General features: G+C 35.5%; 1 protein-coding gene across 3 annotated transcripts in view; it reads left to right on the forward strand.

Annotated features, from left to right (window-relative positions):
- Positions 1 to 18731, forward strand: part of PDE1A (phosphodiesterase 1A) — a 266854-nt gene that overhangs the window by 173342 nt on the left and 74781 nt on the right. For all 3 annotated transcript variants that reach the window (XM_068544825.1, XM_068544826.1, XM_068544827.1), the window contains exons 3-6: positions 5491 to 5673; positions 10655 to 10721; positions 13681 to 13797; positions 14642 to 14782. In XM_068544825.1, the coding sequence (XP_068400926.1) occupies positions 5491 to 5673; positions 10655 to 10721; positions 13681 to 13797; positions 14642 to 14782 (508 nt within the window). The remainder of the gene's footprint in view (positions 1 to 5490; positions 5674 to 10654; positions 10722 to 13680; positions 13798 to 14641; positions 14783 to 18731) is intronic.

Here is an 18731-nt window from a genome sequence, read left to right on the forward strand (position 1 = left end):
TTGGATGCAGGGTCAGTTTTCACAGCTTGCCGGCCCCCCCATCAACCCACAGCTTATGTTTAGGGACCCCTCACTTTCTGCTTTATTGACTCCATTGGGACTAAAAAAAAAGAGTTGCATCAAACACCAGTTGAAGCATTTTTCAGAGGTCCATAGTGTTAACATTTTACACACATACTCCTATCGTTCTTTTCTGTATAGTGCATTTTAAGAATTCCCAAGGAAAATGTACCAATGATTTTTTTTTTTCATGTTGTAAGTTTCTTAAACACAAAGTCTTCATTTTTAAGAGCCTTCATGGAGTAAGCAATTCTGCTCACCCTGCCATCCAGCCCTAGGATGAAGAGCAATTGAGCTGTTGGATGTTTTGTAAGCAAGATTCATTATAGTATTTGAGATCTCATTTTATCAAGCTACTTGCACAAATTTATGTCAAAAATGAAATGAAGGCAGAAGGTAGTCATATGTTTTACATGTGACATAATCTTATATAAGTATTTAGATATCTTCACATTTTAAATAAATGTATAGAAAAATTGTTTCTGATAATTCTCTAACAAAAGCCCAGGATTACTATTTGATATTATACTATAGTTTTCATTCCTGCCCTATCTAGCATGGTCAAATGAAATCTGAAGAGCTCCTTGTGGTGCTCAGAAGAAGAAACAGTATACAGGGCAGGTGCCAGGGAAAGGGAAAATAAATAAGGGAGAGAGAGGAGAAATATGTGCCATTAGGTGTGTCGGTTTATTTTTTAAATTCATTTAAATTTAAGTTTTATCTACCTGCCTTTCAACTTTCTTCTATCCAAACTTGAAAAATTATCTTAAATAGTTTGATACAAATTATTTGTGTCTTTATTAGGAATTTCTTACCATACTCTACTTGATAGATGAGCCTAAAAGAGTTAGTTCTGATAACTGATACTTAACGGAGATATTGAGGTCCTTGGCTGAAGGCATGTAAACAGTGCATACAATTTTAAAAATGTTTCTTTCCTGGGCCATGAATTCAAAATGCTATTAGAAATGTTTAATATCTTTTCTTTTTTTACATTTTTTTATTGAAGTATAGTTGATACACAATGTTGTTTTAGTTTCAGATGTACAGCAAAGTGATTCAGTAATACATACATATATATCTTTTTTTTTCAGATTCTTTTCCCTTATAGGTTCTTTTATATAGCTGAGTAATATTCCATTGTATAAATATACCACACCTTTTTTATCCATTCATCTGCTGATGGACACTTAGGTTGTTTCCATGTCTTGGCTGTTGTAAACAGTGCTGTAATGAACATTGGGGTGTAGGTATCTTTTCAAATTACAGTTTTCTCCAGATATATGCCCAGGAGTGGGATTGCAGGATCATATGGTAGCTCTAGTTTTAGTTCTTTAAAAAACCTCCATACTGTTCTGAATAGTGGCTGCATCAATTTACATTCCCACCAACAGTGTAGGAGGGTTCCTTTTTCTCCACACCCTCTCCAGCATTTATTATTTGCAGACTTTTTGATGGTGGCCATTCTGACTGGTGTGAGGTGGTACCTGATTGTGATTTTGATTTGCATTTCTATAATAATTAGCACTGTTGAGCATCTTTTCATGTGCCTTTTGGCCATCCGTGTGCCTTTTGGCCATCTGTATGCCTTCTTTGGGGAAATGTCTATTTAGATCTTCTGCCCAGTTTTTGATTGTTTTGTTTTGTTTTGTTTTGCTTTTTATTGAGCTGTATGGGCTGTTTGTATATCTTGGAGATTAATCCCTTGTCAGTTACATCATTTGCAAATATTTTCTCCCATTCTGTAGGTTGTCTTTTTGTTTTGTTTATGGTTTCCTTTGTCGTGCAAAACTTTTAAGTTTAATTAGGTCCCATTTGTTTGTGTGTGTGTGTGTGTGTTCTTATTTCCATACTCCAGGAGATGGAGACAAAAAGATATTGCTGCAATTTATGTCAAGAAGTGTTCTGCCTGTGTTTTCCTCTAGGGGTTTTATAGTATCCAGTCTTACATTTAAGTCTTTAATCCAGAAAAATGTCTAATATCTTTTCCATGTCAAATATACATTTCCCTATAATTTGCCTCAAAAATTGTAAAGAGATTGTTCAAGGGCAAATTAACCTAAAGGCAATGAAGAGATGATTGACGATAGTGAACTACTCCCAGGATGGTGCTGCTCTTATCAATCAGATAATATGGGACTCTAAAAGACTAAAATTTCTTATACCATCTCCATTCTCACTCCACTCCTCAAAGATAGTCACTTGTAATAGTTTAGTGTAAATATTTCTAGTTGTTGATCCCCCCAATCTGTGCCATGCACTGTTGTACATGCTGGTGATATAACAGTGCACAGGAACAGACCGACTCTCTGATCTCGAGGTCTTTACAGTCTAGTGGATAAATCATAAAATGAATGAACAAACTAATAAACATATGGCATGACATCAGCAGTGGTAAGTGCTAAGAAGTCTATAGAAGGATAAAGAGAATAAAAGTGTTTACTATTTGAGTAAGGGCGTCAGTGAAGCCCTTTCTACCTAAATGCAGTGAGGAAATGATCCACGCATCTTGAAAAAGAGATTCTAAGCAGAGGGAATGGCAAGTGCAAAGACCCTGAGCAGAAGCAAGCTTGGCAGGTTTGAGTACACCAAGGAGGCCAGCATTGCTGAAGCAAAATGAATAAGGTGGAAATTGTTAAAAGATAAAGGTAGAGACATAGCTTGTGGTGAGCTACATAGGGCTGTATGAATTAGGCATTGACATGGTCTGACTTATACTTTAAAGGAGGCTGACACTGGCTGGAAATTCTGACAGCAGTAAATGTTGCAATCTTGAGTCTGAAAGTAGTCTGGAGGCAGGATTCCTTCTTCTTTGGGGGACTTCCGCCTTACCACTTAAGGCGTTTAATTGATTGGATCAGGCCCACTCACATTATGGAGGGTAGTCTGCTCTACTCAGTCTATTGATTTAAATGTTAATCACATCTAAAATATACCTTCACAGCAACATCTAGACTGGTGTTTGACCAGACAGCTGAGCATCATAACCTAGCCATGTGAACATATAAAATTAACCATCACAGAGGTATTTTTTGCTTTTTCAAGATTTCCTTTTTTAGTTATACAATAGAATATTTCATGCTTTTCTCTTTATGTACTCTCTTCCTTTATTTCTATATTCACTCATTAATCTATATCACTCTTTTTTCCCTGAAACTATATCTTATTTCATTCTCAATAAATGACATCATGCATCATGACTAAGGGATTGCCAGACTCCTGGGTACCACATCCCTATATGAACTCTCATTTCCACACGCTGATTTTGTCATATTTGATGACCTGTCATGGATAATTTATGATTTTAGGACATATAGCCCTAAAGTCATCCACATCAGATTTGCAAAGGAGCAATTGGCAACCATTACTATGTGTCTGTCATTCTACTTAGAGTAGCTAATAAAACAAGACAGCAGTAGAATTCCTGGAGCATGGTGACATCACAGGATTACACCACAATGATTCCATCTGTCCTGCCCTGTGGTTTTATTTGATCACTGCATAAGGAATAATAGAAATGGCATATTCAGTAATAACAGAAATGGCATAAGCCCTGAAATTTTCAAAGCATGTAGTGCAGTGACTTGCTGTAATTGGCTAAGGAATCTAATTTTAAATGGTCAAAAGGAGAAAAAAAATATCTTGCTTTGAATTACGACGTCCATGTGTCAAGTATAAACGAAAATCATCCAAACGTAAGAGCCGAATGAGAATTAAATATGATTTAGGGTAAGTATTAATCAATATTTTTTTAATATCTTTATTGGAGTATAATTGCTTTGCAATGCTGTGTTAGTTTCTGCTGTACAACAAACAAAGTGAATCAGCTGTATGTATTCATATATCCCCATATCCCCTCCCTCCTGCGTCTCCCTCCCGCCCTCCCTATCCTACCCCTCTAGTTGGACATAAATCACCGAGCTGATCTCCCTGTGCCATGCAGCAGCTTCCCACTAGCCATCCACTTTACATTTGGTAGTGTATATATGTCCATGCTACTCTCTCACTTCGTCCCAGCTTCAATATTAACTTCCAACTGTGTCTTGGTTATCTTCATATGTATAGATATAATTTTATAACTCTCGCACTTAAGTTGTGTATATTTTTTCATACGGCATTTCATAAATGCATTCACACTTACTTATTTAATACTATGAAAAATAAATATTGGCAAATGACTGACATCTATATGCTTATAAACAGTAGCATATAGAGGAAATCATATTATCTTTTGAGTCTCTTTTTGGTAGTTTTTGCTCTCTGGAGATGATGTGTGACTTGTTCTGAAGGCTGTAGCACTCGCTGTCATCTCTGGCTACCTTCCTTCCATCGGCTCATAATCCTTAGGCCTCACTCTGTGCAAAGAAATTTACCAGCGCGAATGGAACCCAAAGGTCAAAGCTAAAGTGCGCCCAAAATAGCTCTGAGTTGTTAAATTGGTGTGCCAACAAGGAAAAAAACCTAGTCAAGCAACAGGCAGAGCTGGCCTGTATTCTTCCTGAAGGCAAAGCTCAATTGCTCTGTAAAGTCCCTTTTGTATTTTGTTGGGGAGCCTTTCACACTATCTTGCCAGTTCAGACATGTAGGAAGTTCTGGATCACTGGCGCTGCCCAGCCTTAATGCAGCTACTGTTACTGGTCAGTCCTGTCCACATCATCTACCCAGAACTTATACTGGAGAGTGGCAGGGCAGTGCTTTCAGCTCCTGGTCACTTCCTCCTCACACAGCTGATTTCCTCAGCCAGCAGTTCTAAGCCCATCAGATCTCCACCCTCAAGACAGCCTTTGCTTTAACTTTTCCACCTGACACTGGCTAAATCGCTTAAAATTCGCTTTCAAAATAATCCACTTGTTTTCATCTTTGTTTTTCAAGTTATTATTTTCCTAAAATTTAGGGATACCCATCAAATAAAAAAACACATGTGAATGACTTCTGTAAACTCCAAGGCCTTATTCAAATAGCATGTACTTTCTGTACTCAATATACACAAGCTTATTAAATATAAGACAACTTTTATAGCTTCGACTCCCCTTTTTCTTTCCACTCCAATTGCTTCCTTTAATAGACCTCTGTTTATGAACTCTCTTCCCTATCTTATCTTAGTTTCATTCATTATTGGAATAATATATTATTATATATTAATATATTATAAATATATTAATACAGTCGATATCTCCAGACTGATATCATTGTACTTAAATGTTTGGGAATGCTCAAATGTTCAAGTCCATTAGTCTTTGCCCTCAGAAGATGACCAATTTGAGAAATTCAGAGATTTCAAAACATTAACCCAATCATTTTTTAAGACAGTTCATATTAAAAGATGATCAGAGAGTGACCTGCTATACTTTAAATCCTATTGCCATGCTTGTTTTGTTATTAGTTTTTCTTCACTTTTTCCTAAAGTTTAACCACTATAAATTTTTGTAGAAGACTGCTGGATACTGATGATGAGCTCAGTGACATTCAGTCGGATTCAGTCCCATCGGAAGTCCGGGACTGGTTGGCTTCCACCTTTACACGGAAAATGGGGATGATGAAAAAGAAATCTGAGGAAAAACCAAGATTTCGGAGCATTGTGCATGCTGTTCAAGCTGGAATTTTTGTGGAAAGGTAAGTGAAGTTGTTGGTATCTCAAGACAAAATTTAAAAGGCAGCAAATATACTTACTATGTCAAATTATGAGAGTCCTGTATTTTATTTATTGAGGAAAACTGTAATCATAAGTATAACTGGAATGAACAGATTTAGGACTTTAGGATGAATTTACCTATAACAAAAATATCTTGTCCTGGATTTATTATTTTCATTTATTTTTAAATTGACATAAAGACTAAAAGCAAAGACTTTTGAATGACCATCCTCCTCAAATGAACTTCTGTGAATAACTGTTTATAATACATTTATAAACACATTTATATGCTTTACACCTAATAATACATTTATATGCTTTACATCTAATTTTACCCAAATACAATGTAACTCCCAATAAAATAAGTTCTGTACTACATACCAAAATCAAGCAGGGCAAAATCAATCTTGGCACTAAAAAGAAAAGACCATTCTCTTACCATTGTGGAAGAAAGCTCTCTCACGTCCACTTTACTTGCAGAGCTTTTCAACCTTTCTGTCACTGAAGCATTTCTGTCACTTGCTGGCCCCTAGAAACACCAGAGTTTCTAAGGTGAAATACATGTTAATATGACCCAATTTTACATTCTTTAGCCTTTAAGAACACAGCTTATTTTTCTGTCTGGAAACAAGATGTTTCAGAACTAAAACTACAAAAAGACTTGAAATAACATCTTATATCTGACAATGTTGAAAACTAGTTCTTAGAAATCCCTTGGATTAAAAAACAATTACATTACATTAAATTATACATAAAAAGGTTATTTTAACATTTTTGAAACAAATAAAATCGAGGAACAGAGAAATTTTTTATCAATGCATCTAAAATTAAATTTAAGGGAGACCACATCATTTTTTATCTTCAGACATCGCTAGTCATTACCTCTAATGAACTTTATAAACTTTCATTTTCTTCTGCTAACAGAACAATGAGAAGCACTCTTGGGTTTCTAAAAATCTAAATGACAATGCATTGCAGGAAGTATTCGATGTGATTTAAAGATGTATTATAACCATAAGACATGAAGCATCTAGGATCTTGGTTTATGACTATATTACCCAAAATAACAACCACTCAGTGATTATTCAAATTATTTTGACTATTTCTTGACTATATCTAGTTGGCTTTGATAAAAGAACCCTCATAATAAGCATTATGAGCATAATAATCATGATGAGTTAGGTGAGATGACAACCCCCCCACCCCTAGTGCATAAACTGCTCCCAACTCTGCCAGGTGGGACCAGAAATCTGAAACAGAGAGGTAGAGGGGGCTGCAGAGAAATAATTTTTGTAATTATGTTCCTATTTTTTAAAACAACTTAGGCAAGTGTATGACATTATTGATTTTCCTTAATATCAATTCGAAAACATCTAAATCATAGTTCAGAAAGTCAGTGAGAGAATCAGAGAAAAAAGAGAGCATGTTTGCTTTAATGAAGGAATGTATATTTTGTCTTTTTTGTTTAAGAAAATATTGCAGAACTTGGCAAACTGAAAAGAAGTGTAAATTATAAAAGTAAACCAACTAAATTTCCATTCCCATTAAATAGAAAAATCAAGACAAATTCTGTGAAATATATTGACACGTTAAACTTTCATTTTTTTTATATGCTACACAGAAATATCAAAACGTACCTAAGGTAACTAAATTAGCAAGCAGTCTTGAAGAAATCAATGTGCTAAAAACACATGGAAATGAAATTTTTAAATTACTTTTGAATCCCCATTAGTAAGTGCGTAAACAGAGTGAGATATGTTTATGTTGAATTTTCAAAAACAATCATCTTCAATCTTGAAACTTAGAAAGTCTTTTTGAGTCCTCTCAAGCAGCCCCTCCCAAGAATCAATACCTCAGCAAGTCCAGGCAATTTGCTTACCCCAGTGTATCCTGAGCCTACTCACTTTCTCAACTCCACTCCTCCAACCCCAAACTAAGCCTTTGTCACCTGCCATCAGAAATATGACAATAGCTTTCAACTAGGCTCCCCTCTTCCTCACTTGCCCTCTCCAAACAAGTCACTCTATAGTGATTTTTAAAATATAAATGAGTTCCCGTCATTCTTAAGCTTAAAACCATCTGATTGTTTTTACCATTTCACTTGATATACCATTGCACTTGGTATTAAAGGCAACTTCTGTATCATGGCTTTGCATGACTAGGCTCCCTTACCTTCTAGACTCATCTCACGCTACTTCACCCTTACCTGAATATCTATACCAGTGTGATTTCAACTCCATGAATATCCCTAAACTCTTGCTTCCCTTGGGACCAGTAATCCTGCTATTCCCTCTATCAGAAATGATTTTCCCCACCCTTCACTCTGGCTAGCCCTTTCTATCTTTCCAGAGGCCTTTCCTGGTTACTCTGTATACTGTTCATCACTTTCTCTCTCCCAACCAGTGGTTTACCTCATAGCATTTAGTGCTGTTTTTAATCATATATTATTTCTTATTTATTGTCCCTCTTTGCCACTGAATAAACCCCATGAAAGCAGCACTTATATTTTTCTTGTTCTTCACTGAATAGTCTCTTGCTTAGCACTGTGTCTGGCATAAGATAGTGGGGGTTTTTTTTTTAAGTTTTTGAATTATATTTTGTAACTGTAGTAAAAACCTTCCAAAAATAATCTACCGTATTTCCAGCTGGACTTTAACCACCTGTAGGAGAACAGGAAATCCATTATTCTTTTTCAGCAACTTGTAATGTAGTGACTATTTACTCAAGTGTGAGGCCACTGTATTAAGGTTTCTCCCACATTCATTTGATTCCAGAATGAGTAGTCCTAATTTTCCATCCTAATTTTCTATTTCTAAGTTTTCATCCTAATATGCTATTCCCAATTATAGGGTTAGAAAATGATAATGGGGAAGTTTCTCCTTCTCCTTGGATGAGTAACCTTCTTCCTTGTCTTTCTTTACATTGCATATAATCAGAATATACAGGGATATTCATTTCTCAACCTGATCCAAGTCTAAGAAACATCAAAGTTCTCACTGAGTCCAAAGAGCCTTGAAGGATGTCAGAATTGGAGCCAATGGTATTGATGAGAACAGTAACACCGATAATAACGGCTTTCTTGTAACAAGTACTTATAATATTATGCTAGGCCTTTGTATCATTTACTCTTCATAAAAAGCATGTAATTATCCTCATTTTACAGATGACTGACATTAAATAGCTTTCCAGAGGTCACACTAGTGATTGGCTAACCTGCGATCCAAAGCATGTGTGTTCTTTGCTCCATCATACTGCCTTTTGTGCCATGAAGTCACACTGATTTAGTTACTTAATTTTTAAGGTTCCTTATTCCTGACCTTTTTATTTCCTTGCCCATCATCCTTCCATTTCCCCCATACTTCCATTTTTTAGTAATGATTCAAAAAATAGATAGAAAAGACTACTTGTTTCCTTAAAAACAGAAAAAGGAACTAAATATCATTACTGACAGCAATTATTTTCTGGGCCTTTTGTAGTGTGATTAAATAGTTTCCTTGCCCTGCATTATTAGAATAATTATACCTATCTCAGTGGAGTAATTAACACAGGTATTTTTCTTATAAGAAATCTTCCAATTGAGATAGAGGATAAGGATAAATTTTTATGATAACTGATTGCCACACCTAAAAATTATTTAAGGTCATTTAAGATAAACATAAAATGGGAACATGGAAATAAAGTAACAAGGTCTCTGTAATAAAATGGGAAGATACTTTATCAAGGAAGTCTAGTCTCTATGTAAGTAAATACAATATTTTAATTCTGAGCTTCCAAGAAGTGAAGATTAAAAAGGAAAACATGAAGAATTACTTGGCTTTTCTTATCTTGAAAAAAATGATAGCTTTTACATAGAAACTGAGTAATATCTTAAGGATTTTTAATATAAGGTACATTGAATCAAAAGGTTAGTATCACCCATAGTGGTTTTATAAAAGATGCAGAATATTTTCTTATGTTCTAATATTTCTTATATTGACCCCCAATATAAATTAAAGATATAATCATTAAATTATGGTTTTGTCCAAGCATCTTGGGAAGAGAGTTTACTGCAGTATAGTCTAGGGAGGCAGCTTGCTTGTGGACTAACAATATAAAAATTAAGGGACATGATTAATAATCAGTTAAATGCTTTCTTCACAGGACTTTGTGGAGGAGCCATGTTTCTTTCAGTCCTGATTAGAAACCTATTGCTATTTCTACCCATTAGGGTATCATGTTGATTCTATTTTTGCATGAATCAATGGAGGAGTTTCTTATATTTGGTTTAAGTCATCTTGGTTGTCCATTGGAAGCTGGAAAACTCCAACAAATTACTGATTAATAAAAAATATTTTTGTTATTGATGCTATTATAAAAATAGAAACACCCTGTTCTTTCTGGATAATCTTTATTAAACAATATTAAATGACAATTTGAACAAACTTAAGCAATTTTTGTCAATATGTTCTCCTCCAATATTTTTAACTTAAAAAAAAAGGCTCTGTAAATTCTGATGATAGTGCATATTCCCTCCTGTAATTTTTATTTTGTGGAAAAAAAAAACACCTGTAAAGGAAACATTTCCATGACATTCAGCTTCCAGACTGAAAATTTTGGAACACAAATAGACACAAAACGAGACTACTGTGCTGTCACGCACGTGGTGGCATGCTGAAAGGTGTTGTTGCTGCCCGTGCAAAGGACAGTCTCTGTTTTTAATAAGATGACGTTTAGGGAAAGACCTCTTCACATAGAATCTAAAATCACACTGACTTTGTGGTTGTGATGCAAATGTACTATTTGCATCTGTCACATTGTAGATACTTAATAAGCTGTGACAATAGTTATCATTGTTGCCACAAAGGGAGACTGTAACATGATACAAGGTAAACAAATCAAAGATAATTTTTTCTTTGTTCTTAAGAAATAGCTGAAAACTTTGAGTAACTGATTTTTACATATACACTTATTTTTCTTTTTCAGAATGTACAGAAAATCCTATCACATGGTCGGGTTGGCATATCCAGAAGCTGTCATAGTAACATTAAAGGTAAAAAAATTTTTCAATTATTTTAGTTTTTCAAATAGTCATTTTTTCTAATCTCCTTAAAAGGACTAGGAGAAAATGAGAATAGGTCTTTGCTGCAGCTTACATGTTGGAATGTAAAAAATATTTTAACCATTTACAAAATGTCATGTGTTTCAAGTCATGACTCATTGTAGATTTAAATGAGGATCAATTTACACTAACAAACTATATCAATACATACATACACACACACACACACACACACACGTGTCTGTGATGTTTTCTTCCTCTTCATGCTTTATTTAGGTGGATCTTGAATTCAATTTTGAGATGGCACCAGCACTTTCAGAATACACATATTTTGTTACTGTATATTATGAAAGAGTTGAATGCTTTATAAATAAAAAGATATTTCAGTCAATTATGGTTAAAGGCAAAACTTATATGGAGTAAAATTGTTTAGAATTTTAGGTCCAAGAAAATATAAAAAGTAAGATAAAATTAAGAAAGGAAACAAAAAAGAAATTCATATCTTTTGTCTCTGGCTTTCCCTGTGGCTGCCCTAGTCTGAGGCCCAATTACAGTTATTATATGTGTTAGAAATAACTAGAGTCGAAAATCTGAAGTGGTGAAAGTTTTTGACTTGCTTGTTCCCATTGCATGTGTGTGTGTGTGCACGCACACACTATTCCTAGACTTTATTACTGAAGAGGCATTTTGTAGGCTCATCATTCTACATTCCTTATTTCATTCCATCACTTAATTTGGGTAGAAAATTCAACTTTGTCTCCTCTAACAGTTTTATGGTGGTTTTCCTGTATTAACCACAGATTTAAAGAATACTAGCAACAGAATATATTGGGCTATTTTATTTTTGATTTATTAAACTCCTTTCCTAGTTTAAATCTATATTGCTTTCTTTTCTTCTTTAATTTCCTTTAAAGCAACCCCTTTGCATTTGTTTTTTCTCTGCTGCATATTAGATTTTAATCTTATTCATTTAAAAAGGTAGCTTGTTTTTCTTAGAAACTTTTTTATATTCATGTTTCTAAAGCGATAATAGAGGCAAGTATATAACTGAAATGTCACATTATCAGATATTAATTACTCCTTGGCTCTTGAGAGATTTTGATTTCCTCATTATTTCCTGAACTGTGTGCAAGAAAATTACTTATTTTTATTTATTTTTCTTAGAAACCAGCTAACAGAGTATTGTGGTATGAGAGAATGTAAACATTTTTCTAAAATGTAGTGTAGGGAAAACATGAACTAACAGCTTGAAGAGAATTATCACTAAGTTAAGAATGTTTTAATAATTCTAATTTCCTGAGATACTTCCTTGTCTTGTTTGTTCTCAATCTGACAAAGTAAAGGCCAAGCATCTGCAGTAGTTTACAGATGTAAATCACCCTTGTTGATTAAAAAAATCCCCCAAAATGGAGAGCAAAGCTTTTACTCAGTGGCAAACCCCTAGTGGGAACTGTAAATAGCAGCCTGTAACAGTCTGAACTAATTCTTCTGTGTTAGCTTTGGAATTTGATGAGATTTGTTGGTCTCCTTTGAGCTTTATTGATGCTAAATGCCTTCTAACAGAACTCTGAGAGATTTTTAAATTTACAAACCCATCAAGCAAGTATTTCGGGATCAAATTAGGGCTAAACGCAAGGAATTTAACAAAGGTACACAAGGAAACCAAAAAATATTTCACTGGTGTTTTGAAATGATTAAAAACACGTTTGATGTTATTGTTACTATTTGTCGAAAGAAATAGTTTTAAGAGATGGTTTGGATACTTTTTATCAGATTTTCAGTTTAGTTTCAGCATGTTACAGCATGTACTGTTGGCCTCTGTGAAATGTGTTAAATGAATGAAGTTCTAAACAGGGCCTGCTCAAATTCAAAATTAATGTATAGCTTTAAGGTTGTCCAATTACTGTTCAATACTAAACCTGTTGTGTGTATGCAAACACTAGACCTTCTTTACTAATAATTTATGATAATCATTAGAACTGATTCTGCTGTATTTCTGTAGATTTTTAAGTTTCAGTGATTTATTTACTATTACAACTCAAACTTTACCTTAATGTACTGATGTACTTAATACCTCCTTAATGTACTGATACCACTTGCTACAAGTCCATTTTGTGGACCCCTCTGCAAGTTTTTGTCCTGGAATTACCTGAATCAACATCGTGAGGTGGCTGGAGTGGTTGGATATACCTGCTCATTGCCCTCTTTCCCACAGTTAGGGGGTACTTTCCTAGGGTATCTATTTCCCTACAGGCCTGACCACTTCCCCGGGGAATTGCCTGAAATGCCGAAATTCCTAACCTCCCCCTCAATCAAGAGACCCACTTCCTTTATCTTACAATCTGGCCCTGGTAGAAAGTAAAAATGAATCAGCCATTGTTAGAGTGAGTAATAAGGGAGTAGTACTCTACCGAGAGACAGAGCTCTGTCTCTCTAGGGCATCTTCATCTTAAAAAAAAAAGACATAAAATATCAAATCTTTAAACCAAATTAGTAACTTTTAAATGGTAGAATTTCAAGCAGTGTAGCAGGTGGGTGGGTGGGAAAGATAAATTGGGGCTATCTTCCCCCTCTCTCTCAATTACATCACCCACATAACCTGCAATTCCACCTTGAAATGAGGCCCACTCTGGGAAAATGATTTATGGCATGCATTTGGAGAGACACTAAGAATATGGGCAGTGTTATAGAGTTATCAGGTTTACTGCATCAAATTGGATAACCTTGGGATTAAGGGGAAGATCTTAAGCATTATTGACCTCACTTTTGTGGATCCATAGATACTAAGTGTCCCTGTCACATCAGACACTGGTAAAAATGAAGTTTGATGTGCTGAATTGAAATCTGACCTGCTGGATGTACAATGCCTGAGCTTTCCAAGAATTTTTTCATAGAAAGAAACAGAATCATATGATATTGCCAACTAAAATATTTACTTTTTTTCCTACAGGATGTTGATAAATGGTCTTTTGATGTATTTGCCTTGAATGAAGCAAGTGGAGAACATAGTCTGAAGTTTATGATTTATGAACTATTTACCAGATATGATCTTATCAACCGTTTCAAGGTCAGAAACATGGAACAAAAGTAAAATGCTCTTAGAATGAGTTATCTGAATAAGAATGAAAATGCAGAACATTGGGTCATTAATCAATTCATTTAAAAATGTTTCTGGGTTGTCAGATCACAGAACTAAGGGGACGAGTTCACCACTTGATATAGCCATTCTCTACAAATCACTGACATTTCTATATATCCACTGGGGTATCATAAGGCCATGATAGACTCATTCCAACAAGATACAAACATCCCCCTGAATTATTCACAGAACACTCATGTAAAGATTGGAATCTGTGTCTTAAAGAAATATGATTTTGCTAAAATGCAGAATGAACCATTATTGGCAGCTTTTCTTAAATTGAAATGAAAGGGTTTCTAATTAACTTCACTTAGAGCCATCTCAGCAACAGATTTGATTCAGATTTCTGAGCCTGTATCTATGGAATCGTGTTATTTTTAGAGTTAGAATTTACTGGGAGGTCATTTATTTTAACCCCCTTGAATTACCGATAGAAAAACTAGACTTCAACAGTTGTGATTGGAAAATTTTACCCCTTTAAGAACTAGCCTTCTTATCTGACTCCGGAAGATACAAAATTTAAAGATTGCTGTATGGGTAAGACTGTTATTTCATCTATCTTAACTAAACACTTGGGGGTTATAATCCTTCTCAGCATTGAAAACTGACAGGTTAATGAAGTGTTTTTTCAGAACAATCCACATTTAACTTCAAGAAACTACTGCCCACATCTGACTCACTAATGTATCCCATTCCCAAACATCTTTGTGCTCATGTTGATTTAGTGCCACTCTTTTCGTCAAAATATAATCATAATTGTTACTTTCTGCAGATTCCTGTTTCTTGCCTAATTGCCTTTGCAGAAGCTTTAGAAGTTGGTTACAGCAAGTACAAAAATCCGTATCACAATTTGATTCATGCAGCTGATGTCACTCAAACTGTGCATTACATAATGCTTCATACAGGTATCATGGTAAGAGAGTCTTTGTAACTGAAGTTTGTTAGTTTGCAACATCAAATTCCGTTCCCTTCTCACTGTCTCTTTAATACTCAAAAAAGTATTATAAGTAATAATCTTCTGGATTTTTGAGGGTTAATGAGTTATTCATAATATTCATTTTTCAAAAAATATTTTAACTCAGTGAAAAAAGATCTCCAGAAGCAAATGAAAATAGACCGCAAATTTTTCAAAATTTGGACTGTGTAACATTTTTCATTTGTAAATTCCTTTTCACATAGGTATCAACCCCCAGAAAAGTGACCTAGAGAAAAAGTCTTTGGAATAAAAGTTAGTTGTAGTGCTCTCCCCTCCTTTCATCACCCAAGCTGACCTCAGTAGCTTTTTCTCTTTTACATGTTTGCATTGTTAATTACAATCAAATCCTAATAGGGGTTTTTGGAAATTATTCATTTGTATTTTTCCGAATTCTTCTTCCTCCTCTTTGTATTTGAATGAATCAGTTGATGAGTGAATAAATGGTTCAGCAGTGCAAATCCTGGGACAAAAATGAGTAGATGTTGGGAAGTCTGGGACCGCCTAGAATTTCTGTAGTGTCTTAGAGCATAGGATTACTTCCAAGAGATAAAAAGGGACGGGAAGTCCTTCCTTCTGAAGATTCCAAACTGGGATGGGTTCAAAAGGGTATGAGCCATGTGAGATCCCCAGAATCTGAGTACATTTTTGATTCCTCATGTATCAACCTAGGCTGAAGCAATACCATAAAATGCATATAAGTAGAATGGTCCACCAAACCCCATAATTTACATTGCCTACCTGTTTAGATTTCAAAAGTCACATTCTTTTTATTGGTAAGTCTCATTGGCATTCAGATCTGTGTAACTAGTACTCCTCCATATCTCATCATTCTGCCCCAGAGACTGTGTTCCTTACCTGGTCCCACACAAAGCCCTTAGGGCCACAGTGTAGAGTCCTGAAGATCTTGAAAACTTGTAGCAGGTACATGATTCTCCCAAGTTTATTGTATACAGATGATAATTGTATACATTTCCCCCCAGAATCCAGTGTGTGGTTTACTACACATTAAGATCCCTTTGCTATGATTCATCCAAAGGTGTCTCACGTGATGAATGAAGAAATTATCTATTTTACTTCTCCATCTTTTTTGCCTCCAAAATGTTGCAGATCCATCAATGCCTTGGGCTCAGATTCCACTCCTGCCCGGTGTTCCAATTATCTGTTTTCTCCAAAACAAACGACTCTAAACTCAGTGGCTTAAAACAATAATTTATCATTGTTTCTCATGGGTGTCTGTAGTTAGAAGGGTCCCAACTAGAAGGTTCTCATTTGGGGTCTCTTGTGTGATTGTGACCAGCTAGCAACTATGGTCAAAGACATCTGAGGACATCACTGGGCAAGACATCCACAGTGGTTCACTCACATGGCTGGAAGTTGATAATGGCTAATAGCTGGGAGCTCAGCTGGGCTTTTAATGAAGAATTTTCTTGGAATATCATTACAAATTCAATAGAAATGTGCATTATATTGGCGGATCACTAAGTAAGATAACCTGCTTTGGAGTTAATGCCTACTATGGGGAGGTTAAAATCTCAAAAACCTTCACTGATGCATGACTCTCTTGTGACCTTCTAGAAGGCTGAATTATATGTGATGTTAACCTTATACCTTTGTTTTCTCTTTTTAAGATGTAAATGTGGGTATCACCCAGTTAAGATATAAATGTGCCCATCGAGCCAAATCAAATGCAGTCATGGCTGAACTTGGTCCTTGGTTGGAGTTTACTCACCATTCATTCCAGGAGTCTGATTTGACATTTAAAGGGAGGAAGTAGAACTTAGCAATAATAAGTAGAAACTCAAACTTTCAAAGATGTAGCTTCGAAATATTGTAAGATTTTTTAAAGTAGTATATGTAACTTTCTATCTGTTTCTCTTTCTAGCATGTGTGCGTGTGCACACACACATACACACAAATTATTTTAAAGCTCTGTTGGTTTAATAAGTCTTCATTGTCAGACCTGTTTCTTGAACTCTATGTTTTCATTTGGTTTGATATACATGGCAATTAGAGTGAAAAACAAAGTGCCTCCTGACAAACAGCTGCAAACGCTGTTAACACTTGAAAAAGTTGCTTTAACATCTTCCTGGTTAGATTTGCTTTTCCTTTCTAAGGCCTTGGAATTAAATCTGATAGTGAGGTGGTTTTCATTTCAAGTGCTTGGCATTTCCTCTTTCCTGAATTCCGTGGCTTTGAAAAGTTAATTGAAAAATGAAATATGTAAGTGTTAGTCTGAAACAGAAACTGAACTAATTAAGTTTCTTCAGAACAAAATGGAGTGGAAAAATAATGCCTACTTTGGTATAAAAAAAAATCTCTGCTTTAATTATGAAGTACAACCAGAAGATATATGCCATTCCAGGCTGGTAGGAAACGAGGATTTTGTTTTGAAATACATTTTTGCTTAAGTACCACAAGTGTAAAGGGAACCAAATAAAAGACTCCTAGTTCAGCTTCAGAACCTCTGTTCTGAAGGTGACATTGAACAGATGAGGGATGTTATATTGGTGGGTAAATAGAGGAATGCAAATCTACAATGTGCATTTACCCTCAGACTTGCAAGGAAGACTTGTTCCAGGATCTAACAAGCCATTCCAACTTCTCTGGAAGACTGGGGAAATCTGGCCTAGCCTGGCATGACTCTTAGAAAGTTAAAGTTGTTAGTAAAGATCACATAGTCACTTTTTGAGATATATAACTTCACTCTACTTTAGCAGGTTTGGTTTAGAAACATTTCTAAATTTATTCATCCTTTACCAAAAAAAGTGTCGATGGACTCTTTACTTATCCCTTAGTTTGGCCATTACAAAAATAGTCGGGTGGGAGACTGTCAGTGTTGTCCAGGATCGGGAAAATACATTTAAACTAATGAGAAATTTTGTGATTGATGATGAAAGGAAAGGCAAAATGAATTTTCAGTTTATTGACTATTTTGTCAAAACTAGGTTACATTGCCAGCTTGAGAGTTTTTTGCAAGCTATTTTAATAAGCTTTTCTTTGGATTAAAAAAATGGTAGTAGGAGAGTGTTAATTTTCATACATATGAATGTGTTGGTTCTTTGAAACAAAAAACAAAGCATTACAGAAATATCCATTTAACTGAAACCCCTAGGATTTGATATGGAGTAGACAGGGTCACTTACTTTAGTGTTTTAGTCTATCTCCTGCTGTTTCAAGATGGTCTTATCAGCATGACATTTATGGAGCACTCCAGTAGCAGCCCAGCACTGTCAGGTGACTAGTGCAGCCTGTCACCTGCAAAATGTTCACAGGACCATTGCCTGAAAGGGATTGGGATGAAGCGATCGTCCTTCAGTTTGTTAGTGTCATATTGGGACACTCTCAGGCCTGGGAGTAGGCAGTGCAGAGAGGATGCTAGAACACCCTCTGTCTCCCTCTCTCTCCTTTTGTCACTTAATTAATTTGTAGCCACGTGTAGTGCCACGGTGATAGGGGGGTGTGGTAGCTCGATCCATTTGCTAAAGAGCAAATGCTTCACCGAATGCTGCCAAGCCACTTCCAAATGTCTCTTTGAATATGAAATCATCTGATGGCCTTGGCAAGGGAACACTTGTATTTGAGGGCTCCTGGCACTGTGTTCCCTCTAATACTGAGAGTAGAAGAAAAAGAGATAACTTGAAAACTATTCCTTTGGAACTTGTAGTCCACTGACTACACCCAGAAATAGCCCCTCACACTCTGAAATTACTTAATTTTTCTCCAATCTACAGAAATTCGCCACTATGTCTCTGTTCTGCAAACTACATGGAAATTCTGTTCTTGTAAATGGCTTCCAATACAACAGTGTTTGGAAGAGTAGGAAGAGTGTGGGCTTTCAAGGCAAGCAAACACAGATTTAAAACCCTACTTCCCCACTTCCTAGCTC

Source organism: Eschrichtius robustus, chromosome 5, assembly GCF_028021215.1.
Source record: "Eschrichtius robustus isolate mEscRob2 chromosome 5, mEscRob2.pri, whole genome shotgun sequence".
In the NCBI taxonomy this organism is placed as follows: Eukaryota; Metazoa; Chordata; class Mammalia; order Artiodactyla; family Eschrichtiidae; genus Eschrichtius; species Eschrichtius robustus.